Source organism: Aulonocara sp. 'chitande type north' Nkhata Bay, unplaced genomic scaffold (assembly GCF_057382095.1).
Source record: "Aulonocara sp. 'chitande type north' Nkhata Bay isolate Kocher_YH1m ecotype deep benthic unplaced genomic scaffold, A_spYH_male_GT1.1 unmapped_scaffold_19, whole genome shotgun sequence".
NCBI classification, from domain to species: Eukaryota; Metazoa; Chordata; class Actinopteri; order Cichliformes; family Cichlidae; genus Aulonocara; species Aulonocara sp. 'chitande type north' Nkhata Bay.
The window spans coordinates 23,686-50,000 of NW_028234351.1; the positions used below are offsets into that span (position 1 = coordinate 23,686).

The window sequence follows — 26,315 nt, forward strand, 5'->3', positions numbered from 1 at the left end:
GAATCTCAGTTATTGATCCAACACACAGTAAATACAAAGATCAGGATTTCTGAGAGTAATCATTATGAGTCTGAACACATGATCACTGAATGTTAGTCTCCACAATAATAAGCTAACACAAGCAAACACAGCTTTCAGCTCTTATTTTGAAACTGGCTTATTTAGAGAGCTGTGATGTGAGCGTGCCTGGCTCTGAGGCACTTGGGTCAGCCTCTGTTGTTTAGAAGTGTTACAGACTGTGAATGACACAGACCTGTCAGTTTCCATGTTTGTCTGTAACACAGCTCAGGGCTCCATGCTGAACGCATCCATCCAGTGTTATTGATCCAGGACTGATACCAGCATTGGGATCAATACAACACACAATCACATGTGTCCACGTGATGCAGTTTGAAGAGCAATCAGATGTCTCTGTATGAGGAGGCGGGGTCACAGGAGGTTCACAGAAACTCTGCAGCAGCATCATCAGCTCACATGGAAACTTTGATGATTCACTTCTGTGGTGTTTTTACACAAACACGTCACAAAATTAGCTCCACCTGTTTTGTGAGCTTTGAGTTTCTTGTCTTCATCCTGGATTCTTGTGTTGCTGTTTTTACACACAGATATTTCCTGGTTGGTTACTCAAAGCTTTCCAACACAGGCCTCTGTGCTGCCATCTGGTGGACAAACATGTGAAGTGCAGCGTGAAGCTACAAATGAAACTGCTTCAGCTACGTGTATATACAACATACTATAACCTATATAACTATATGTATAGTGTATTATGTAGGTTTTAGAGCTGGGGGTAGAACTGCTGATGGCCTGGTTGTTATTTATGTTCCCCATGGTTCACCAGCTCTCACACAACATCAGCACCAATGATCCACGTCCTTATAAACCTCTGAATCAGGTCCTGAAGCAGTGACGTCCTGAGTGAAGACCTCACTGATCACATGACTCTGGTCACCTGACTCAGTGTTTCTGAAGCAGTGTGCTGGGTTTTTAAAAATCCGTGGCTGCTGCCTGATGTTGGGCCCACAGAGGAAGACGACTCACTCGCTCTTCTTCACTTCCTCCTTAAACATGTGGAAGGAGAGCAAAGTGCTGCCAGACTCTTATTTCTGACAGGAACAGAAGAAACCACAGCAAACTGTTCCAGTTCTTCATCTTCATCACAATCTGTTTATTTCTGATGGTGTCTTCAGTCTGAGGTTTGAAGTTTCCATGTCTGTGTGATGTGTGGTGTGAAGGCTGCTGGTTAAACTGGGACTCACTGTTTAAAGCACTGAGTGCTCATAGAGAGATGCTCCATGAGTCCCAGTACAGACTACAAACATGGTGGAAACTTAGCTTTGATATCCACACACTCTGCACGTCTGTGAGTAACTGTGATGAAGATGTGCAGAGATCTGTGTCCAAACAGGAGAAAGACTGTAAAGACTCTGTGCTTCTAACAGCCTCTGTTAACATATGTGAGGCTGTTTGTTGTTGTTGCCATGGAGCTTTGCACTGTTTGGGTCAGCAGGTCATGTGATCAGGTTTGTTCTGCTGGACGATGGTTCAGTGTCAGGTTTGTTTGCATTCATCAATAAATATCTAAATCAATCAAAGACTCCATGTTTGTTCTTCATCATGTGACCTCTGCTCATCCATCTCTGTGAGTATCAGGATACATTTAGTTCATAACACACAGAAAAATCAGAGTTATTACCTGTAATAAATGTGAAAGATTCCTGCAGTGATAACCAGGCAGGACTGAAACACATCCAAGCTGTCACCACGGTAACAGCACCGTCCATCCACAGGTGAGGGGAGGAGCAAAAAGAGGGACTTTCACCATACATACATACATACATACACCACAGTTGACAGGTAACCCTATTGGAGTCGCCAATAGTGACTAGAGATGGCACGATACCACTTTTTATGTCCGATACCGATATCATAAATTTGGATATCTGCCGATACTGATATGAATCCGATATAGTGTTTTTAATCAATAAAACTGTTTTTTAATATCTTGCTGCATTTTGTATAAGTTCATACTCAAGTTTAAATAACCAACAACACTAAAGCTATTCTGTTAGACCTGTATGCAAAAAATATTTCATAGTTCAGCAACACTGATCAATCTAATAAACTTAAACCTGCTCCATCCTCCCTATTCTGGCATTTTAAAGAGTACTTAGCTTAAGCAACCTCACTAACAGGGTGCCAACTCCCAGTAACAAAAAAAATGTATTGATGCAATGTTGAACATTATTACACAGGAGAAACCAACTACAGTAAAATAATGACACCGTGACGTCTCTGCCTTTGTAAACAGAGGGACAGTAACTGCGTGTAAACCTGCAGACAGTCAGATTAACAGTATTTCGTCTCTATCTGCCATTCTGCCATTCATCTCATGTAAACAATAACGTGGCCACAGCGTGACGTGAAAAAAGGCGCATACCTTTGACGTTGCGTGACAAACTCTGTATTCCTCGTCCACACGTAAACACAAAGGGTTTTAAAAAATCCCAGTTTTCTGTGAAAACGCCGTTTACGTGGACGAAACAGCTGCGTGTTCAGAAACACCCGTGTAGGTGCGGACGCAGCGTAAAAGAGTTAGTAGTTTATTTTCTTACTGCCTGTAATTTATTGCAGATTACTTGTATTTGCAAACATTTTTCTTGTAAAACAAAGGGGGCGCAGCAGAAAAAGTTTGGGAACCAGTGCTGTAACTATGAGACAGATGGCTGACACACGAACCTGTGGGAAGTAACATGTTTGTAGAAATGTGAAAATGTTCATGCCATAATCCCTCCCATGTTTCCGTGTGGCACTGTGGAGTAATGCACAATTCTTCCAAACACGGACAAAATATGTAGAGGGAGATTTGTTACAAGGTGTGTTGTAATCCCAGAACAGTGAAGATTACATAACAGAAGAGCTTCACAGCTCGTCAGGCAGCAAGTGGACACTGAAGAGTGTGTGCGCCTTATCAGAAGGAAAACTGTTCTCTGCACCTGAGATAAAGGATCGTATAAAAGAAGAGCGAGCGCTCCCTGAGGTCTCCGACTTCTTAGACATTTGAACCTAGACAGGAGACGTGTGAGAATGGCAGGAGAGGACAAAAGGAGAGATGAACGAACTGCTGGAGGATCAGAAGGAAAGCAAAACAGGTTGGAGACAAATCAGTTGCTCTTTAATAAAATGGATGAAGCAGCATGTACACTTGTGAGACATGCATGTGTGAGGTCAGGTAAACCTCTACAACATGCTGAAATGCTGCTTCTAACACAGAATAGACCGACGAGCATTAATCGTGTATCCCCACAGGATGGAGCCCGAGGCTGACGACCAGCGAGTGGAGCGAGGCCCAAAGAAGCGTGGCGTGCTGCCCAAACGACTGCTGATAATGTCGTCTGTGGCTGTTGTGCTCATCGTGCTGCTGACTGTCATCGTTGTACCTGTTGTGCTGCTCACTAAGACGCCAGGTACATTTTTACAATATGTACGATTTATATGATAAAACAATGATGCAACTTTGTTTATGATCCAGATGATGAAACATACCTGAGTAAATGTATTTATTACTCATCACCAGAGGTACATTTCACAGTACTTTGTACTTATATACTGTATTATATACAACTGCAATAATATCAGAGTCCAGCTGGAGCTGGTTGCAGCACCTGTGGCCTTCAAAGCATTTTCTCTGCATTGGATCTGAGCAGCACGGTGGCACGGTGGTTGCCGCACAGCAAGAAGGTCCTGAGTTCAATTCCACCATCAGGCCGGGGTCTTTCTGTGCAGAGTTTGCATGTTCTCCCCGTGTTTGCGTGGGTTCCCTCCGGGTACTCCGGCTTCCTCCCACCGTCCAAAGACATGCAGCTTGTGGGGATAGGTTAATTGGATAATACAAATTGCCACTAGGTTTGAATGTGCGAGTGAATGTGAGTGTGAATGGTTGTCTGTCCCTGTGTGTTGGCCCTGCGACAGACTGGCGACCTGTCCAGGGTGTACCCCGCCTCTCGCCCTATGACAGGTGGGATAGGCTCCAGCGCCCCCCGCGACCCTGAAAAGGATAAGCGGAAGCAAATGGACGGATGGATGGATGGATCTGAACAACAGTCAAATCTGAGCAGACGTGCCAAAGCTTTGTTTCTTGTTTTCTGTTTGCACCATAGTTCTTCCAAATGTTTCAGTTCAGGATTTTTTAACTGCTGTCATGTACACCATCAGTAAACTGTGACATTACTGCTTTTACCTAACCTAATCATCACCACGTTTCACTGTAAAGACCAGGGCGCTGCTTTAGTTGGATGAGCAGGCGACCACGTGCAGCACGGTTTGAGTCCGACCTGCGGCCCTTTGCTGCGTGTGTCCCCCTCCTTCCTCTTCACCGTGTCTGTCTAATAAGGCCAAACACAGACTGTAGGCTTAGCCGTGGTTCTGAAAGTCGAATGGAAGCTCAAAGTGCACGACTGGCAGTGTTGTGACATACTATTAGATTATTCTGTTATTATATGTTACCTTATATATGTAATCAAAGTAGTTGAATTAGAATACTGCTGTAGATCACATTATACCCTTTAATATAGAGTGTGTGAGCTGTATGTAGTTTAGTTCTCATTATACTTTTGAGTTAACAGAACATATTCACATATTAGTTCATTAGATAAATGTGCATCACTCTGTATCCTTGATCTGCTGGGAATGTGTTACACTGTTTTCTTGACATGCTTAATTGTTGAATCATGAAGAGAAGGTTGTAAGCAGGAGACTCTATGTCTAAAGACAGGGGAGATAGATAGACCACATTCCACACCCCCACCTTACAGAAAGCAGAGAAACAACTGCCGAGGTCATAACTTAGGCGCTGTAACAGAGAAAAAATGTGATGTTTTGGCTTTTACGACTAGCTGGGGGCCACTAGAGACTATAAAAAGCTGAGCAACCCGTCACCATTTTGAGACATGTGCCTGACCCTCTGGTAGCATCTCTCCCGTCGGCGAGGTGAACAGAGGACCGGTCCAAAAATAAAAAGGTAAGCACAGCCTGTTGTATTATAAATACCAAATGTGCATATTGGGCTTTCCAAATTAATCTGTTCGCTGAGTCACATGTGTTTTCACAGTAAATTTGTCGGTGTCTGGTTTTTGGCACAAGATACTAACAACATAAGTTGAGGCTGAATTCCAGTGTGTTAAATAAACTGCTTCTACCGAGATACTAATAACATACTACGTTGGACTAGATGCAGCCACTTTACCTTCCACATTTAATTTTGTCTAATACTGGCTTCTGTAGCAATAATACATTAGAATTTATTCTGAAGACGCGGCCATTAGTTCAGTACATTGAAGTCGAGGTTTGTTTATCTTGTTTATGGTGTCGGTTACGTCCTGGCTTTTGCCGGCTATGAAATAGAAGTTGATTTAAGGAAAAGCAGATGCTGGCTTCACGGTGCGGTTGAACGCTGGCAACGCGAGAGCGAAACACGTCCGTAGGTTTGGTTTATGATACGGCGTGTTCCGGTGGTGCGGCCGTGAAGTGCAGTAGTGGTTGGTGCTAATTTTAGTACATTGAACAGAGGCTTGACGGTGGTTTGTGGCGTCAGTCGAGTATAAAGGGCTGCGGTCATAATACAAAGTAAAAATTTAGTACATAGCAAAACCTGGTTTATGATGTCGGGTATAACTTCGGGGATGCAAGCATCACTTTTATGATGCGACTTTGCCCCGTTGTGGCGGTCATAAGCGCAGAGAAAGGGGTATTTTGGTCTATGGTGCAGTGTGCTTTAAGAAGATCTAATAGTTGAGCTCAGAGGTTTCTGTGCAAATTTCTGCTGATGAGAGGCGCTCTCTGTGTGTCACACTGATGGTGTAACGCGCTGTGTGTGTAAGGCGCGCTCTGGCTGTGTGTGAGGCGCGCGCTGAGTGTGCTTTTTGTGTGTGTGAAGTCTGAACACAGTGACAGTGACGGTTGATGTGTTTGAATAGGAGGACATTAGAGCAAATACACATTTTAGGATCAAAGGTTGATGCCTAGTGTACCTGTGGAACATTTTGCCTATGGAGTGGCGACCCTCCTGTTCGTGGACGCGCGGGCAGGACCGGCGTCGTCCGGGTGCCGAGGTGGTGACTTGGGGAGGTGAGGGCCCCCGCATAGCTACGGGAATAACACTGGAACGGCCGTGTAATCACGGGTTCACATTTATTCCGGACTAGAACAAGACACATTTTGCGAACAAACGTTGAGTCTAGATTAGTAAAGAAATAAAAAGGTTAAATTCCTCGTTTCAGTGGTTGAAATTGTTGTGTGCCTGTCCCCTGACGAGTGTGAAATTAAAATAAAGAGGGAATTTGGAGCCACATGGAGATAGACGGGCATAATTGGGTGTATTACTCTGTGGTGTAATAAAAATAAAAAGGAGAGATAGTAAGAGGTGTGCAGTGGAGAATTATGGAGGAGTACAGAGAGGAATGTGTGGGGAGACTGGCGTACAGTTTACGCTGTCAAGGTAGGCGTGTTGCCTGCTTATCGGTTTAACAGTGATGAAAATGAAATTAAATAAATCTCTTAGTGTGTTAATACAGGAAGCTGCGGACCTGGACCAACTGCCCCCACAAGCACAGCGGCCGAAGCAAAATTATAGGTAATGGGAACCACACCCAGCACGAATCAGCAGCTGTGAAAAAGACAGCAGCGAGGAGAGAATTAGAGGAGAAATTAAGAGAAGTTTTAACACATAAAATTGGGGCCAACGGACTTGTGGAGGTTGGGAAGGCGTCCGGAGCATCACAACAAAAAGGTGAAACAAAAACACACACAAGCAGAGAAATCTGAGAGAAAGGCTCCTTTTAAGGTAACGCCTAGTTTGAGAAAAGATAAAATTAACCTGCTTTTATACAAATGCACATACACGCAATGAAGAAACAGCTTACACTCATGAACACGTGAAGATTTTCCAGCAAGGTTAAAGAAAAATTAACATACTTAAATGATGAAGTCTATACATTACTGACAAAGAAACCCTCTGGGTTGCAGGACAACAATTTAACAAAAAAAAAAAAAAGGAACACTGGTCTAACCAAACAGGCAAGACACAACAAATTTAGTGGTTAAAAGATTCAAATTGTGACATGTTTTCTGTTGATTGATTAATAAAAGTGATTACTGAATGAAAGAAAGTTCCTTTTTTGGGCCTTTAAACATGATCTTAAGAATTTTAACATATACCGGTGTTGTCCTGTCAACTTGGTGGGTTAGGAGTTGATTATATCGGGAGAGAAAAAAACAAAAAAAAAGGGGGAGAGAAGGCTGACACAGGGCCTGGCCCCGTTGTCTCCCCTCTGAATAACACAGCCAACACAACATCATTTTCCTGTTCGTTTGTTTTTGTTTTTGTTTTTTTTGTTTTGTTTTTGTTTTTTCTATATATATTTAATTACAGGCTGCTTTGCCGGCCCTGAAAGCCGAGGCTGACTGGACTCCTGCTCTCCCCCATACGTGACACTGACCAAATGCTGCAACAGCTGGACCCACAACAACGACCTGAGAATGTCAACAGACCTGCAGGAATGTGATCTCATGCAGCCGAGACGGAGAGCACTAAACCTAAGGCCCGTTTCACTACACGGGGGAAAAATTCCCAGACTGCGTCAGCTGACAGAGCTGTGACGAGACGCCCGCCAAGCCCGAATGAAAAGTAAGGCCGAGCGAAAGAATGCTGACCTTGATAACTTTGCATTCACACTGTGCAGGACAGTGATGGACCAACACGGATGATCGGGTGGCGAAAAAGGGCGTGACCGAGACAAGAGGAGTAACTGAGGACAGAAGGCACCTCAGAATGGACAAAAACACAGAAGAAGATGCAGGTTTCACCTGCGGTGAGCATGGACACTGGAGAAAGGACTGCCCCAATTGGGGTCAGAACCAGGACGGACTGAATTTTGAGCAGCAGCAGCAGCAATGGTCGCAAACAGACTGAAAAGGAGGGGGGCAGGACCCCAGGGCACGCTTCAGGCCGTGGTTTACCCAGAACACCAGAACAGGGAAGTGATGAACACACACACACACACACACACACGTCTCCAAACACACAGATTCAGAATGAAGTGAAATACACACATGAACACGTGCACTCGTTGAGTGAGTGAGAAATGACACACACACACACACACACACACACACACACACACACACACACACACACACACACGGGAATGTTGATTCACTGAGAAGTGATGCACACACATACACATGCACACGCTTGTGCAATGAAGAGTGATCCACACGCACACACACATACACGCTGATGCAATGAAGAATGCTTTGCTTATGCTGATATGCAAAATGCTGCACACAAACATCCCAATGCATAATTTTTATGAGGAGCCATTGATTACCATTAAATACTTAGAATGTGTTATATGTCACCCAGAGGGCATTTATGTAGATTTTAGGAATAAGGTCTAAAATAGTTTGGTTATGAAAACAATGTCTGTGCGTGATGTCTGTTTATGGCTCAAGGCCTTGACTGAATTCTTTGCTGTGCTTCACACAGCACTGAGGAGGAACAGTGGCACAGAGTGAAAATGATGAATTAATAGTGTAAGTTTTAGGTCGGAGTACGGCATTTTCTGTGATTGAGTTTTAATTCAAGGAGGAACAAAAGGTGTTACGGCACCTGAGCTTCTCATTCCCACACAATATTGTCCCGGCAGGAAGCAAAATGTTCCTGTGAATTTCTGGTTGATTGTTTGGTTTTGTTTAGCGCTAGCTTGATTTTATCAGTGAGCTTTGGCTTGTGTTCTTTCTCGTAAGCGAGAGAGGGATAGTTTTATGCTTGGACATGTCTGCAACGGGCCCTAGTTTGTGTTATTTTAGTAGTATTTTGTTGGTTATGTCTGTTTTCGTTTTTGTTACAGTGCACTGGAGAAAAAACATCTGAGAGGTGTGATCCACCGGTGGTGATATGGTGATATTTTGTGAGTTCATGATTTAACAATCAGCTCTTTAAACCAGGCCTGAAAGATTGAAATTTAAAGCGCTATAAAATATTATTACTGTAAACAGTTGCAAAGTGTGCTTCTCCATGATTGTAATTGGCTTGGGAGAAATTCACTTATAGGGAACACTGAGAAGTTCTGAGTCTAAAAGGATTGCACCGAGTCAATCCGGCCCAAAAAACAACAAGGAATTGTTTTCCTTTAAAATGATGACGTCATCTTGCTGGTGATGAAGGCTCGAATAGGTTGCGCGGGAGACTCCATTATCAGCAACATCTGGTATGAATGTGTATGGAGGTATGCATGTGAATGGACTGTGATGGACTGACGACTAAAAGTTTTGACTGACTTGATACTGAGACAATGACTGCACCCACTTTAGGATTAGTAAATGCCAATAAACAATTCACCCAGCCGACAAGAGAAGGGTGGATGCTTCGCTTTGTTTTGTTTTGTTTTTTCAGGAGCAGGAGGATAAGAGAGACTGGAGGAGGAGACTGTAGCTTCACATAAGTATGAACTGCAGACTTAACACTGTGGTTGCTGATTTTGAGTTACCGATGTTTGCGTCAAGAAAACTGTGCTATATTAGCTGTGTTTTGATTAAGGTATCATGTTATATTATTGGGAATGCCAAATGCTACAGTGGAGATAACTATTGATATCACTCATGACTGGAATATGTTACTATTAACCACAGCAGGCCACTGTAAAAAGTCAATTAAATTTTATAGAGGAAAATCGCCAAAATTGAACAATACCTATGAATGACTGGCCACATTCAGAATAGAGATATGCAATAATAAACATTGGTCCACATGATTTAGGTTCTCACTTGAAATAGTAAGTTATTAAATGTAGAATATAATCGACAGGGACATTTGATAGGATGTGGTACTGCAAAAGAACAAGAGCAAAGTAAATAAAGAAAATATTGTGTTTAGTTTGGATAAATTCAAATTAAAATGTACCATTACACTCAGAGGATCAATATGGAATAAAACATATGCAAAATTTTGAATGAAGTACATGACTGGTGACTGTTCTGTCCTGAGCTTTTGTTTTTACAGCACCCGCTTGATCACACCAACAGTTTCTCGCCACCGAAGAGGGGTACTTGCAAAAATAAAGAACGGGGAGGAATATCATCAAAACTGGAAAAAGGTAATCCCCAAAGGGGGTGATAACGCCATAACTTTCACTTATGGTCAAATTCTCAAAATTTGACCCTCAAAAATTCTTCAAACATTTAGACACAAAGTGGAGATTTAGATAAATATAATGTCGTAAACCACATAAGCATGAAGTATTTGATTCAATAAGATGGTGAAATAACAAGCAGCAAAAGGTTGATCATGTTAATGATGTTTATTCAAGGGTGCAGAGAAGATTATTATTATTAAAGACAACAAATGAAATAACGAAAAGTAGAAGTGGAAAAATTTGCGTTAACGGTAATAAAAAAAAAAAAAAAAGAAATACTAACTAAAACTGTACTGAATGTTCACAAAACTAACTAAAATTAACTAGATTTATAGCAAAATGTGTTTGGTTGCATTGATGTGTGCGTGCCCTGCTATAGTGAAATTAAGGTAGTACGTTAGTCGAGTCGTCTGTGTTGCTGCTTCATCCACGCGCAGAATCAGGTCAGGAAAAGTCGGGAGACAGCGCCAGAATAGAATTGAGGATGATTTTAATATGACTGTTTTGTAGACATAACAAGAGTCTTGTAGTGGAGAGGGACATAATGTCCTCCTGAGACCCAGAGAATAAGAAAAAACAGGGAGAAAATATTTTCGTTTTTTCTTTTTTCTTTTTTTTCTTTTTTCTTTTAAATGAATCAAGTGTTATTAAAATAACAATCTCATAAGATGAAGATCAGGGACCAACCCAGAAGTCACTGACACTTCACTAGCTGTAAACTATTGGTTTAGGAATAAGTGATGGCACTGAACTGTCTATTTCACAAAAGTCAATTTATTTAGGATATCTGAGGAAGTACTGATTTTATTTGGAGACACAAAGGAACATTTGGCACTTCCCTCATCTCACATCTGTTTCATTGTTGTACCCAATCATTCTACAACTGAAATGCCTTGGACTGCTAACCATTTCAGGCAAGTGGAGTGAACCATATTTTGCTAGACTCTCATCAGATTGGGGCTTCCTTTTATTGATCTTTGGAGAGAAGTCTTCATTACTGGTATTATTCAGGTCTTGTTCACATGTTTGTCCCAGGTTTCTCAGCTAAGAGGAGCTTGAACCCCAGATACTGTGAGTTCCTTTCACACATTGAGATCACTGATAACTTTCAGCAACGACGTGATCTCGTAGAAACAATTAGGTGTTATGGATTCAACTATAATTGCGACTCTTATTTTTTACTTTACTGGAAAACATTTCTGCATTTTACCCATATTTTATTTTTAACTCAAAATCAAAATTCCAGATTCTACTACATGTTGGTTTTGCACCAGATAGGATGACAGATTTCAGGTGGCCCTGTGTCTTTCTCTATTACATCTGCCACTGCATCTCGATAATCTTTGTGTGGCTTCTAGTGGGTCCTGACCCTCTCATATTTTGAAAAATCTATGTTTGAATCTCCCTCAATAATTGTGTTAAGAATTCTCTCCGCCTTGGTCAAAAGTTGGGTATTAGGAAAAAGTGAAATAAATATAAATATAAAGTCCCAATGTGTAGAGCACACATTAATAAATTAGTCATGTTCCCTGTGAAAGTAAATGAGCCTAATTCTTAAAGACCCCTGAAATTATTTACCAGATGTTTATTTTTTGAATAAAATAAAAATCTGAGTTTAACAAAACATTTTAATTGTAAATATCAAGCTTACCTTTCTTTCTTCCATAAAATGTGCTTGTGGGCACGCCAGCCATTTTGAAAAGGTGGGAAAAACAATTGGCAAGGCCACACCCCCACACATGTGACATAATTTTAAAGGTACTGTTGTCCTCTCTAAGAAACATCAGGACTTAGAGGAGTGGCAAGTAGAGTATGAGAGCTACAAGCAAAAACTAAATGTGTACTACAGTGTGCAAAAATGAATTACTGGGTCATCAGGGGGTCATGAGGGACATTTATAAAAAAAAAAAAAAAAAATCCCACAAACCTTAAAAGTGCACTTGAAAAGCTCACACAAGAAGGTTAACCTAGCTTACCTAGAAGACCTCATCAGGGGGAGCACACTCCCCCTCTTTGAAGAGCTCACCCACTTAACTCGCATCCCAAGAAAACAGCTAACCCCAGATAAGGCAGCGTGATGTATCCCGAGATAACAGGACTGGGACATCTAAATAAAGGTGTGAAACAATCGCCTTCAAAAGGTTATCAATTCACTTGAACCAAAATTAGGACCACTCGGTGCGGCAAGAGTTAATAGTTATTAGTCTCAACACCCAAGGATAACCAGAAGAGCATGACTGATATGATGGAACTGAGATTTTGTTACACTTAATTTTTGCAAAACACAAATAAAACTAAATTGAAACTAAGGATTTTCAGGAAATAAAAACTAGACTAAACTAGCAAAGAATTGGTAAAAACTAATTACAACTGGCAAAAAATTGAAAATCTGGAGTCGAAACTAAATAAAAAATAAAACCTAATGAAAATGGCGAAACGTTTAAAACCCTGGTGCAGAGATTGGCAAATCTGACCAGGAAACGTTATAAAATGGATTGTCAGGATAGTCAGCGTTAAAGCCACTTTTGACAGTCCATACTAGGATGGCATTGGACATCTTCGGGGCAGAAAAGGGTTGGTGTGACCAAGGTGTGGTTTGGCTTGTTGTATGTACATTTCAAAATGTTACAGCTCTGGATGGACCAGTTACCAGGGCATGGAAGGATGACAGACTTTATTACATGAGGAGAAGGGACATTTTCGGGATCGAAGATCCTCAGGGATGACAAGGCTGGAGCAACGGTACTCGAGAGAAGAATTTCTGATACTTTCTGAGATATGATGTCACCAACCTTCTCTTTTAATTGTCTAGCTCCAATGAACTGACACATGGGAGTGTGTCAAAAAGGGGGAGTTGAGTCCGAACATCAAACAATGGTTTTATGAACATCTTATGACGTTATTTCTGTGTTTAATAATTTAGCTATGGTAAAACTTAAGCTTATAATGTGTTAGACTTAGAAAGGGTTCACTAATTTTTGATTTCTTTTACACACACATAGATTATGATTAGAATAAGTCCTGAACATAATATTTTAAACCAAATTTGAATCATTAGAACAACAATGGATAACAATATTAGATTATCAAGGCTAGGGAGAGAGGTGTTTTGGTTTTCTGTCTCTTGCAGAGAAAGGAAGAGACACCAGACGGGGACACGGAGATGTGAGGACCCTTCACAGCAGAGACAGATGTAGGGACAGCCGAGACAGCAACTGGGGTCAAGTGTCATGACGTTTGGGCTCCTGGAGAAGATGGATCCCACAAACACAGCAATAACCATGAAGGGGTTGGCGAAAACCAGGAACACCAGACCAACGAGGTTCGAGAGGCTCTTGGCAAAAAGGGGGACACGCCGGTGACCCCAAAACACACAGATCCTTGTTTGAAATCGGGGCAGAATAATCCCCAGAACTGTGCAATGACTAAAGGGTGGTCTAACCCCGGAGGTCGAAGAAAGAAGCTGAGAATCACCCAACTGGAAGACACTGGTAGCTGCAGCAATAGAAATAAAGGTTAAAAGCTCCTTAGACAGAGGTTCTAGTCTAAGTACATTTGAAAGGTATAAGGGGGCATTAAAATGGGAGTGGAAAACTGGAGCACCAAAATAAAGCTGTGGGAGAATTGGGGAGTGATGGGAGAGTCATCTGTAACTGCTGTTATGGTTGTAAATCTAACTTTGCTTGCATCTGAACTGCGTGAACACAGAGGTCATCCCACATATGGTCCACCCGTTAAAGGGGGACAGAGGGCCTCAGGATCAAGAAAACCTGGACCTTGCGACCCTGGAGTGCATGTTATAAGTGATCTCTTTCAGAGATCAAAAGGGGGAATTATTAGATTATTCTGTTATTATATGTTACCTTATATATGTAATCAAAGTAGGTGAATTAGAATACTGCTGTAGATCACATTATACCCTTTAATATAGAGTGTGTGAGCTGTATGTAGTTTAGTTCTCATTATACTTTTGAGTTAACAGAACATATTCACATATTAGTTCATTAGATAAATGTGCATCACTCTGTATCCTTGATCTGCTGGGAATGTGTTACACTGTTTTCTTGACATGCTTAATTGTTGAATCATGAAGAGAAGGTTGTAAGCAGGAGACTCTGTGTCTAAAGACAGGGGAGATAGACAGACCACATTCCACACCCCCACCTTACAGAAAGCAGAGAAACAACTGCCGAGGTCATAACTTAGGCGCTGTAACAGAGAAAAAATGTGATGTTTTGGCTTTTACGACTAGCTGGGGGCCACTAGAGACTATAAAAAGCTGAGCAACCCGTCACCATTTTGAGACATGTGCCTGACCCTCTGCAGGCATCTCTCCCGTCCGGACGTTGTAATGCTCTGACTGTTGAATTGTATGGAAATAAATGATTGTTGATTGAGCATTTATACACCGAGTATTGTCCTTCCTTCAGCCCAAAGATTCAAAGAATTGGGAGATTTCAACAATACATACCTACTGCATGTAGAGTTCACCTGAGTGTACAGCGACAGTAAGATGTCTTTGCACAGGTGAAACAGCCCACAGTGTTGCAGGGTTTCACAGGGTGCTGCAGCCTCCAGCAGTGTGCCTTCTCCAAACGTAACACTTAAATACTCGCTGTGTCAGCATCACAACTTTATATTGCTGCTGCTAAAATCAGTGATTACAGTGATCAAAGTTCATTTGATATCATACTGCAGCTCATTGCAATGCCATGATGCATGAGTGCTCATCATTTGGCTTCTGGTCTTATGACAGGACCATAGTCATGTGGACAAAAAGTACACGGCTGCTTTGAACTGTGTGACTTTTGAATCAACTGACATGAAATGTGTAACAAAGATAATGTTACACGATGTGTTTTGTGCTGTTAGACCTTGGTCTCTTTGAGTAATATGTGACAGTAGCTTCTTTAAAAAAGACACTAAGAAAAAAGCATTCAGAGTCAGAACCAGACACGGAGAAGCTGCATTCAGCTTTTATGCTCCTTATATCTGGAACAAACTCCCAGAAAGCCTCAGATCAGCTGAAACACTCAGTTTATTTAAATCCAGGTTGAAGACTCACCTGTTCTCAGCTGCATTTGAATAAAGCACCAAATCCACACTTTAAGCTTAAATTTCAAAACTAACATTTAACTACTGATTTTATCTGTTTTGATTTTATCTGTTTTGATTTTATCTGTTTTGATTTTATCTGTTTTGTTTGTTTGTTTGTTAGTTTATTTGCTTGTTTTAATCAATTTTAAATCATGCTTTTTATTTGTTCTTGTTTCTAATGTCTCTGTAAAGCACTTTGAATCACCTTGTTGTTGAATTGTGCTATACAAATAAACTTGCCTTGCCTTCATGAGTATCTGCAACCTTCTTTAAAAGCCAAATCCCATCTGTCTCGCTTCAGCTGACAGAATCTTTAAGCTGAAGAAATGAATGAACTTTAAACAAGCTGCTCTCCCAACAAAGAGCAGCCTCCCCAAACACACCGTCGGCTGTTTTAGCTGAAAGCTCCCAGTTCTGCTGTGACAGGGACTACGTACCTATGACTCCGTCACTGTCTTGCTGTCCAATCGTGTTCCTCAGCTCCGTCTTCTGCCTCGTTCTCTGGTGGAGACATGCTGGAGTACTTGGTGCAGACGGGGAACATCAGTGAAGCGGACGGCCTTTTGGCTACGTGGTTTCACCGAGCCAACAGCAAGGAGGACATGTACAAAGCGCTCATGGGTAAAAACACTCACACAGACAACACTGCATTATTTGATGGTGTCGGTGCCTGAACCTACAGTCAGGTACAGACAAAACAAGCACCGCCTCCTGTCATCTTTCCAGGTGACACCATGATCTTGGAAGCTGACGTCACTCTCATGGGTTATGGGACCCCTGATGAAAAGCCAGTGCCGATCATGGCACACCCTCCCGACATATATAGTGACAACACTCTCGACGAATGGTTAGATGCTGTACTGGCTTCTGGAAAAGGTACAGATCAGAACTGTTTCCACAGAAAGTCCATCTGATCACAGTTTTTAAAGGCGTGTTCGTTTGCAGGCATCAAGTTGGACTTTAAGGCTCTGGAATCAGTGGGTTTGTCACTGGACCTGCTTAAACAAAAGGAAAGCAACAAGGGAATAAACAGACCTGTGTGGCTGAATGCAGACATCCTCAGAGGCCCCAACGTCCCAAGCTTTGTAGCTCCAGTCAATGGAAGCAGGTAGACCGGACACAGACCCTTGGACAGAGTTCAGAATTAGGAAGGGAAAATGTCTAACATCTAAAGACTGATCGGGAGGTTGGTGGTTCGATCCCTGGATCCTCCAGTCTGCATGCCAAGTGTCCCTGGGCATGATACTAGCCCCAGGTCGCTCTCCGATCTCAGCACGAATGTAGTTAGGAAGCACTAAAAAGCTTAGAAGAAAGTGACTGGGTGAGTGTGGTGTGGAGACTTGGGAGAGCAGGAAAGTGCTACGTAAGAATCAGTCCATGTTTATGTCTCCCTCTTTTTTCAGGTTTTTGGAACTCATTCAGGACAAGTTTCCAGATGTGACTTTGTCTCCTGGGTGGAAGGTATGGCACGCTCGCAGTAAGAACCCCATTGAACCATTATACCAGGCATGTGACGAGGTTCTGGGAATGTTCCTGTCAGAAACAGGAAGAGACTCAAGGAATCCTGAACTGACATTTATGAGAGAATTCAAAGCTGGAAGAAGAACTTTGAGCTTCAAAAAGATCCTTTGAGCTAAAGTAGACAAAACAGCTTTTATGTTCCTGTGATCCCTAAAATTAAAGACAGTTGAATTAATGTTGACATGCATCACCCATCAAGAGTTTGGACACCTTCTCATTTCATGGTTCTCTTTATTTCTACTACTTTCTACACTGTAGATACTGAAGACATCAAAGCAAGATATATGGAATTATGTAGCAAAGAAAACAATGATAACTCTAAAATACATTTAGAGTCCTGTGAGTAGCCGCCCTTTGTTTTGTTGACAGAGCTGCGGCCTTCTCTCAGCTTCATGATGTCGTCACCTGAGATGGTTTCACCTCACAGGTGAGCCTGTCAGGGTTCATTGGTGGTGTTGGGACCATCAGTCGTGTTGTGCAGAAGTCAGGGCTGTTAGCTGTGTACCAACCTATTTGACAACTGTTGAAATTCATATTATGGCAACAACCAATGAGCTAAGTAAAGAGAAACAACAGCCCATCATTACTGTAAGAGCTGAAGGTCAGTCAGTCGGAAACTTTGAATGTGTCCCCAAGTGCAGTCAGAAAAACCATCAAGACTACGATGAAACTGTCTGACATGAGGACGCCCCAGGAAAGGAAGACCAGGAGTCCCTCTGCTGCTGAGGATACAATCATCCGAGTCACCAGCCTCAGAAATCACAAGTTAACAGCAGCTCAGATTAGAGCCCAGATAGATGTCACACAGAGTAGAGACACATCTGAGTAGAGTAGAGACTGTACAAATCAGGCCTTTATGGTCAAATAGCTGCTGAGAAACCACGACTAAGGAAAAGCAACAAGCAGAGATTTGTTTGGGCCAAGAAACACAAGATGAGTCCAAATTGGAGAACTTTGGTTCCACTTTGTGAACGATGGTCTCTACATGCACGGTTCCCACTGTGAAGCATGGGGTTGATGGTTTGCTGGTGTGGGGGGCTTTACTGGTGACACTGGTGGAGATTTCTTTAAACTGAAGGCACACTGACCCAGCATGGCTACCACAGCATCCTGCAGCAACATGCCATCCCATCATGGAGAGTGATGGAGGCCTGGCCTCCACAGTGGAGATGGTAAACACATGGTTTATATTTTTGACTGAATAACAGCTGTATGTGCTTTATTTCTTTAGGTCCTCTATATTCACCAGCTCACAAACGAAACCTACTCCAGAGCCACGGTGGAAGAAATGTACAACATGATCAAAGACGTACCTCAAAGGGTAAGTGTGAATCCAGGTTTCAGTGGTCCCAGTTCAACACGCTCCCATCCCAACACGCCTGGGACAAATCGTCGGCGTGTTGCGTGCTGGGATGAGAACGCTCTGAGGTGTCGGAGAACGGCAGAGCTGACTGGTCAACGTTTCGTCTCTTAGGTGACGTTCCCAGTCCACGCCATGCTGGTTCGCAGCGGCTGGCAGCACCTGAGCTGGCTCCTCAACCAGTCACCACGGTAACAGATAACTTCCACGTTTACTATGGCAATGACTGGAAATCTGCTAATCAAACCAGTAACTGGGGGCTGCTCGCTGCCCATGAGCGCCACAGACTGACTGTCATGTTTTGTGTCTAGGTTCAGCCTGACTTTGTGGCAGGGCTCTGTTAACCCCAGCGTCAGCGACCTGCTGTTTGTCCGTGACAACACCCACCCGTGGCAAGTCTACTATGACATATATGAACCCACGCTGTCAGAATTTAAGCAGGCTGTAGGTGAGGAGCGTTCATATGGAGCAGACTTACACAGACTATGTTTGGGTAAAATAATAATTGTGTGTGTGTGATTTATTCAAATCAACAGATTTGTTTTCAGTGAGTTCTGACTGTTGTTGAAGACTAAAGAAAAACATTATTAGAAAACTACATGAAAAATCATTGGAAACTGAACCTTCTGCTCATTGTGTGCATTTGTTTAAGCTTCTTCTGAGATGAAGAGTTTGCTTCTGTTTAGTTCTTCCTGGTTCATTGTGTGTGTTCACAGGTAAGCAGGACAGCGTGAGGAGGTTCTATCCTGGAGGAGATCTGATGGAGTTTCTCCACCCAGGTTACAGCTCAGACCTCATGAACCGCCTGGCTGTGCCTTTGCTCCCCGTCACCGGCCGGGCCTCCCTGCTCCGTCAGCTTTCAGGCAGGTTTTACACCTCAGGGTTTATAACCTGATTTTAACGGGCCAGACTGAAACGCCCGGGCAAAGCACGCTCTCAAAGTTGTACTTTACATATGCTAGCGACATCTGGTGGTAACATCATGAATGACAGCGGGGCACTGTCGCCAGAAACACCAAGAAACTGCCTCATTTGTGCCACGAAGCATTCAGAGATCCCTCGTGAGTTTTTTCTCAAGGTATTTTTAAAGTGAACTTGCTGTATGCACTGAAGTCATGTGGCAGCTGAACCTTTCGTTCACATCGGTCATCAGGATGATGTTCTTAGTGACTCTTGGTGGCAGAAAAGCTGATGTCCTGGGATTTTGACCGTTACAGTAACAATTGTGAAAAACGCAAACTATCTGTTGTTTTGGTAGAAATGAAAGCGCCAGAAGTGTTCACAGCTGTGCTGAGCAGAGAATACAGAGCACAGCTGCTTGATCAGAAATCAGTGTTTGAAGCCGCAGTGGACCGAGGCGGCGTGTTGGACAACGGGGAAGTGACTGCTGCAGAGGTGCGGCTAACATTTGGCCCTTTGAGTATCAGTCGTGGTCACAGCCTGTCCGTCCCTTCACAGCTGCGGTCTCCTCATCACCTCATGATAATGCAGCATGTCACAGATCAGCTGTTCATCCTGATGATGTCAAACTGTAAACCTGCACATGCTGCTGTCGCACCACCTTAAAGTCACACTGATACTCTGTTTCACTAACAGGTGGGGGCAGCGGGATGCTGGTCGTTCGTGTGACCTCTGACAGCAGTCGACCTGGAGTCCTTCTGCTAGAAGGTTCTGGAAGGAGCTCAGAGCTCCTCACACTGCAGGTATATCTGTAGATCACCAGCCAACCACCAGCCAGGTTACATTTTTATTAAGGCCAATCATGTGTGTGTTCTCAGGATGTTATTCAGACCCTTGGGCAGGCTGCTGATACCTCCTGGGGAATTTACCTGAGGGTCCAGAGTCAGCAGCTGCTGGAGGCTTCTCTTAACCTGCTGCAGTCAGCCTACGGGGCCGACGAGCTCCACAGGCCTGTGTGGATCAGCATGGAGGGCTTACAGAGCAGCGACAGCACAGCAGTAAGCACATCTGATCCCCCCGAAGCAGTGTCTGCAGACAATACGTTAATAAAGAACAGAGCAGACGCATGTCACGTTTAACACACCTGGCTGGAAATCCATCCAACTAGAATCGAGCAGGTGTAAATGTTGGAGCCTCCTCGAGGGTCCACCCTGGCTGGGAAACTATCACACCCCCACAGAGAGAACAGTTGTATAAGCTGCATGTTTGTCAGACGGTCCCCAAGCAAATGCAATCCTCTGTTCGTCATGAAGGCTTTTTAGCTGCTCAGGCTTGGTCAGCCAAGCTCAAGTTCACTCCAACAATGTCCAGTGCCGATCCAGTTAGACGATGGAAACGTGTCATTTTAGGCTGTTTCATAGTCGTCCTTCTCTTTGCTCCAGGTCTTTGTGTCCACAGTCGAGCGCCTGTTTCCATACGTCACTGTAGTCCTGGCTGAGCACAGATGGCCTCCTCGGATCCCAGCGGCGGTGTCACAGAGGGTGGCTCTACACCTGAATGCAGCCTCGCTGCCCACGGGGCAGGAGCAGCTTTATGCTTTACTGGGAATGATGGACAAATACGACTTTATAATTGAGGTGGACACAAAGAAAGGTGGTGCAGCTGTCACTGTGGTGAAGGAGCTCCGTGCACAGCGTGCAGGCAGAGCAAGCAGAAGCCTGTATATTCTACCTCAGTGATCAGAGCACGTGTGGGCTGAGAGCAGGTTTAAATGTGCTTTTATAGTCACCACAGAGTCTCAGTGTGTATATAAATGCTGCTGCTTTGGGTTGCTGAAGTTAACATCATTATACTGTATATATATGATTCAATGATTATTATAAAATTCATAATAAATTCTATTAAAGGAACCAAGTCCAAAACCAGAATTAGCCTCTTAGCCTGTGTGAGCCTGTCCGAGGTTTGTGATTCAGCAGCAGCTGAACACGTATGAAACACTCTCCTGCTGCAGCTAACATTTCACATGCAGCCCGCCTCTCTTACTGACTGCAGCACTGCATTATTTGCATCCATAAATGTGTCTTTAAAGTGTCACAGGTGGCATCAGTGCTCTCAGAGGCTCACTTGGTACTTTTAATGCTGATTTTTGAACGTTTACAACAAAGAAAATCATCCATCACTCGATTAAAACAAGGAAAAATACAACACAGCACTTTATTGTAGTTCAGTGGAAAAAGTGAATATTCATGTTTTAAACCAGCACGTCATGTTGAACTGCAGCAAACAGTTATAGTGTTAAAATGAACCTGCATTAAGTACAAGCCCACACCTGTACAGCTGTTACAGTCATGTACCTTTAACCTACAAACATGAACAGCAGCTCAGTCACTGACACAGCGGCTGATTTTACTCACTTAACACGTCGATTGTTACTGCTGACCTTTGTATCAATCCATGAAATGATCATAAAGTCTTCCCGCCACATAAACCAAGCAGGCTGTCCCCACAGTAGCGTCTGGTGCTGAGGAGAGCCTCGGACAGGCTGCTGCCACTGTCACAGTCTGTTCCTGGTCAAGTACTGGCTGCAGGAGCAGAAGGTGTGGTAGAAAGAGGAGGACAGGCCGGCAATATCTGTGGAGATGTAGGGAAGGACCTCCGGAGACGCCTGGTTAAAGTAGCTGATCTGAAAGAAAGACAACATACTAATAACAGCCAGCTGTGATAAGAGCACATGTACGACTGCTGCTTTTCTCACCAGGGACTTGTTGTCTTTGGTCTCCAGTATGGTGAATCCAGCACACAGAACCTCTCCTCTGTTATAGCCTTCAGTGGGAGGGTGAGTGGGCAGGGACACGGAGCGCAGGGCGATGACATACGGGTCTCTGAAGGAAAACAGAAAGGGAACGCATCAGGAAACCCTGCAGGACACAGGTGGATGGATCTGGCTCTACTGACCCGCTGCCACATGGCTTCCTTTTGGAGGCCAACAGGATGAAGTCCTGGAGAATCCCTTTTGCCTGATTGGCTGCAGTGGGAGATCCCATCGCGCCATGACGCACCGATGGAGTCACCACACGATATATGAAGTCATCGTTGTCGACCAGCTGAATCAGCTCGCACTTCCTGTTTGAGGAAACACATACACACTGTTAAAAAGGGGACTGGCAGCACTGTTTAAAGACTAAGCTGCAGTTCACTCCACAGGTATCCACGCAGAGGCAAACAGCTGCTTCTGTGCTTCACCAGCTGAGGGGTGGAGCTCGTGCATAGGGACACTGAAGGGGAAAACTACATAACAAAGGGCTTGGTGATGACATCACCCAGATCTCCACCCATCTCTGCTGCTTATCCTTCTCAGGGTCGCAGGGGGTGGAGCCTATCCTAGCCGTCTTAGAGGCAGGGTACACACTGGACAGGTCGCCAGTCGGTCGCAGGGCTAAACACGAGAGTTTCCAGTTAACCCAACCCACTAACTGCATGTCTTGGACTGTGGAGGAAGCTGGAGGACAGGGGGGAACCCAGGGGGGACGCAGGGGGAACCCAGGGGGAACCCAGGGGGAACCCAGGGGGACGCAGGGGGACGCGGGGGGAACCCAGGGGGACGCGGGGGGAACCCAGGGGGACGCAGGGGGAACCCAGGGGGACGCAGGGGGAACGCAGGGGGAACCCAGGGGGACGCAGGGGGAACCCAGGGAGACGCGGGGGGAACCCAGGGGAACGCGGGGGGAACCCAGAGGGACGCGGGGGGAACCCAGGGGGACGCGGGGGGAACCCAGAGGGACGCGGGGCGAACCCAGGGGGACGCGGGGGAACCCAGGGGGACGCAGGGGAACCCAGGGGAACGCGGGGCGAACCCAGGGAGACGCGGGGGGAACCCAGAGGGACGCGGGGGGAACATGCAAACTCCCCGGCCTGATGCAATGATAGCATATTAGATGGAGTTGTAAATCTAAACTCCACATCACTGCATAAACAGCTCGTGCTCCACCTTACAATCCAACGTATTAAAAACCCTCGCTTGGGGCAGACTCCTGCCGCGACGTTCCACCGGAGAACCACGGCCTCTGAACCATCCATCCAGTCCTTATTAAGGGTCAGACTGTGATGAAGCCAACAGGACTGCATCATCTGCAAAAACAAGGAAGCTGCCCTCCTCACATCAGCTACACTTAGAGATCCTGTTCGTGAATATCACACACAGGATCGGTCACACACCCTCGAGTCCTCCTACTGAGGAGCAGCCACAGCTTTCACTCCATTTCTAAATGGACCGCTGCGATACACCCCACAGACGCCGTCCTGGTACCTGGTTGTCCGAGTCTACAGAGCACTTATAAACCTCTCTCCAGACGTCCTGTGAGGGTGAAGATCTGGTCCGGTGTCCCACAGCCAGGATGGAATGGGGGCCCAGATCTTCTCAACAGTGAGTTAACGCCTCCTTTTCAGCTCTGTGAAAAATAACTTTCCAGGGGAAGCTGAGCACTGCGATACCTCAGTGACCGATCCACAACATCCAGTTATTGTTTTAAAACTGGGATTTCCCACAGTGGTCTGCTCCACCAGCACAGGCCCACGGTGTTGACGGCATCGGAGACAAAGCTCCGCCTCCTCCACAGACGAGGGGAGTTTGGGTTCAAGAGCTGCTCACCACGTTCTTTCCACCACCTGCTGGTCATGAGATCAATGCAAAGCGTAAGGCTGCAAATCTAAGCAGCTAGGATGAGCTTCATCTGCAGGCTGGCTCGGCTGGGGGAGAGCCACCGTTCCCCTTTTATGTAAACGTGAGAATAAAGAGACAGACAGGCCCTCACAGCTAATGTCACTTTAACCTTAACATGTCAGCCTCAGTGCAAAGTGAGCAGCATGAACCTAAACCACACGTCGCTTATTTTTAACCCTGAACCTCAGAAAAGTCCATCATTGGAATCGGAGAACAATACCGAGGCAGCGAGTCGAAACAGGCCGCGCACAGAAACCGCTGAACTTGACTCGTAGCAACGGGCAAACAGACGAGTCCCAGAGTCTTACTTGTAATGCGAGTCCCAGCTCGGCCTGTTGCTCAGCTCGGCGAGTAAATCAAAGGCTCTGTGAGCAGGAACGTCCACCTCACATTCAATCTTGAAACTCAGCATGGACTTCTGCTCCAGGGTGTAAAGCTGAACCTGTGAACACAACATAAAGCGCCGATGGGCAGACTCACACAAACAAACAGCTCATTAGTGAGACGCACATACCTGGTCCTTCTCACAGCTCAGGCGCCAGCTGCTTCTGGCTGCCAGCATCTTCAGAGCTGAGACGTTGTTAAAGCTCAGATACACCTGGAAGCACAAACACAGGAACCACAAACTCATCTCCAGAGCTCAGCGTTAGCAGGCCGCCTCCCGCCATTCAAATACTACTTATTATATATGAATCAGCGCCGTCTAACAGTGTAAGTATTAAGGGTGCAAAATGAAGACAAACTGCTGCAGCACTATTTCTCATCTGCAGTGAAGGTGAAGCACAGCGGTGCGACACGTCGGCCTGTCAGAGGTTCAGTCGACTAAATCAGTCTGCAGGCACGGCGGGAGTCTGACTGTGGCTCAGGTTTGGAGCTAAGTGGGACGACATGAACACGCTGAGGTCTGCTCGGTCAGATCATACAAACTGCAGTGGAACAAATCACTGAACATCCTTTAAGAAAGAAACAGAAATCACGTCCCACAAGTCGTGACGACGCAGCACCGACACACAGCTGAGACGCTGATGTGGGTGAAGAGACTCAGCTGAGAAAACTATTAAAGGTTTACTGTGTCCAGCTCAAGCACAGGCTGTGACAGGATCATCATCAGCTGACGAGCAGCTGTGGAAATCACCTTATTGGTGCAAAAATACTGTTTTATGTCCCGTATGTCCGGTAGATTCAGCTGCAGAAATGAGAACTAATGATGTGTTTGTGACAAGCTGCTAGTAACAAGGTGCCAAGTTGTCTTATTTGTAATACAGTAATACACACATGTATATAAAGAAAGTTTCTCTCCCGTGAGTCCACGAGGACTAACGTGAGCAGTACAGGTGACGGCGTGGAGCTTCTCCTCACCTGGTTGGTGGGATCCCAGGGAACAGACAGAGGCACCTCCCCCTGCGTGCGGGAAATGATGTACTTCCTAAACACAGAGGAATGCTGCATCAGGATGATGGCACTGTGCACAAAGCTGCACAACAAACGCTGATGTAGCTGCAGAGACGGTGCATTAGGGGCTGTTTGGAGACATGTACCTGTCCAGCCTGATCTTTTTCCTGGCCGTTGCCTCCTGAAACCTCCTTTGTCCTTCCTGTAAATGAGACGGACACACAGGCAGAGGGCACCAGTGTGTAACACAGCGGGCAGATTCCCAGCACCAGTTTATGACCAGTACACCGATCTGTGGCACAAACTGAGTGGAGTGTTATTACTCGGTGTTTGTTCATGCTGATAACGACCCACGACTACAGCGAGGCCGCTCCATCAGACGGATTTATGACCGATAACATGATGTGAAGCTCTGATCGCTGCTCAGCCGTCACGGCTTAATGGTTAATCGAGTGTTTCTGCACCTTCTTTATGACACTCGTGTTTTATCCTACAGGACGATCTCCACAAGCTGCTTCACCACAGATGAAGCGTGAATGAAGCTGACACCAACATTATCCTGTCAATCTACTGCTCCACACTTTAACCCCACCAGCACACACTCCCCTGACCGAGCTTTCCTGCAGGTGTATAATGTGGAACAATCATAGTAATGCTGTATTTACATGATTTCAACATTTGAATGGAGTTCATAATAACAGCGTTCACAGTGACGGGGCATGTGGACGTGCTCAGGCCTGTGAGCCACGGACGCTGTGACGCTTCCACCAGAAACAAAGGAAGGAAAACGCACGCAGAGGCCATGTTTCCTGCTGCGCAGTCATCCATCCATCAGCACCACGGGCGGTGCAAAAGGCGGACCCAGCTACACTGATGTCACCCACCGCTGCCTCTGAGCTCACCTTGGGTGAAGATCAGCTGTTATCAGGAGTCTGGCTGTGAAACGTTCATAGCTGACACCTTGTTAGCCAATCAGAGTGCGGTTTCATACCACAAATTCTGAAGCAGATTTCATGTCTTTCAGTCAGTATTAGCCAATCACAGACAGCCGCGTCACATCCAGACACTTTATGGATGCAGCACGCTAACGAGCCGTTTGTGAGCGTTAGTTTAACTCACCAGGGGTTCAGGTCGT

The 26,315-nt window shown here is 44.8% G+C and overlaps 2 protein-coding genes across 5 annotated transcripts in view; one reads left to right on the forward strand and one right to left on the reverse strand.

Annotated features, from left to right (window-relative positions):
* The first annotated feature begins 2,483 nt into the window (after window positions 1–2,483).
* LOC147300688 (protein FAM151A-like) lies at window positions 2,484–22,577 on the forward strand. 2 transcript variants are annotated; one of them, XM_086284919.1, is made up of 13 exons: window positions 2,484–3,149; window positions 3,307–3,464; window positions 15,768–15,908; window positions 16,014–16,163; window positions 16,233–16,395; window positions 16,691–16,748; window positions 18,040–18,129; window positions 18,283–18,359; window positions 18,480–18,616; window positions 18,885–19,031; window positions 19,765–19,871; window positions 19,947–20,126; window positions 20,511–22,577. In XM_086284919.1, the coding sequence occupies exons 1-13, from the start codon at window positions 3,085–3,087 to the stop codon at window positions 20,805–20,807; spliced, it is 1,770 nt and encodes a 589-aa protein (XP_086141045.1). In that variant the 5' UTR covers window positions 2,484–3,084; the 3' UTR covers window positions 20,808–22,577. The 2 variants fall into 2 exon arrangements, with proteins under 2 accessions (XP_086141045.1, XP_086141046.1); XM_086284920.1 differs by lacking the exon at window positions 2,484–3,149 and having other exon boundaries at window positions 3,345–3,464; window positions 15,480–15,908.
* The window catches only part of LOC147300689 (acyl-coenzyme A thioesterase 11-like), a 7,969-nt gene continuing 2,841 nt past the window's right edge, over window positions 21,188–26,315 (reverse strand). For 2 of the 3 annotated variants that reach the window (XM_086284921.1, XM_086284923.1), the window contains 8 exons: window positions 26,300–26,315; window positions 25,327–25,382; window positions 25,148–25,214; window positions 24,303–24,386; window positions 24,097–24,230; window positions 22,024–22,191; window positions 21,824–21,950; window positions 21,188–21,751 (listed from right to left, as the gene is read on the reverse strand). The exon at window positions 26,300–26,315 is cut by the window's right edge and continues 123 nt beyond it. In XM_086284921.1, the coding sequence (XP_086141047.1) occupies window positions 21,623–21,751; window positions 21,824–21,950; window positions 22,024–22,191; window positions 24,097–24,230; window positions 24,303–24,386; window positions 25,148–25,214; window positions 25,327–25,382; window positions 26,300–26,315 (781 nt within the window). In that variant the 3' untranslated portion in view covers window positions 21,188–21,622. The remainder of the gene's footprint in view (window positions 21,752–21,823; window positions 21,951–22,023; window positions 22,192–24,096; window positions 24,231–24,302; window positions 24,387–25,147; window positions 25,215–25,326; window positions 25,383–26,299) is intronic. The other variant, XM_086284924.1, reaches the window with a different exon arrangement.

What these genes read in the sequence shown, in the direction of transcription:
- LOC147300688 (XM_086284919.1), top strand. Translation starts at nt 3,085, where the DNA reads ATGGCAGGAGAGGACAAAAGGAGAGATGAACGAACTGCTGGAGGATCA. An exon ending in GCTGCTCACTAAGACGCCAG is followed by an intron (nt 3,465 to 15,767) that starts GTACATTTTTAC and finishes CGTGTTCCTCAG; the next exon opens with CTCCGTCTTCTGCCTCGTTC. An exon ending in CAGAGCTCCTCACACTGCAG is followed by an intron (nt 19,872 to 19,946) that starts GTATATCTGTAG and finishes GTGTGTTCTCAG; the next exon opens with GATGTTATTCAGACCCTTGG.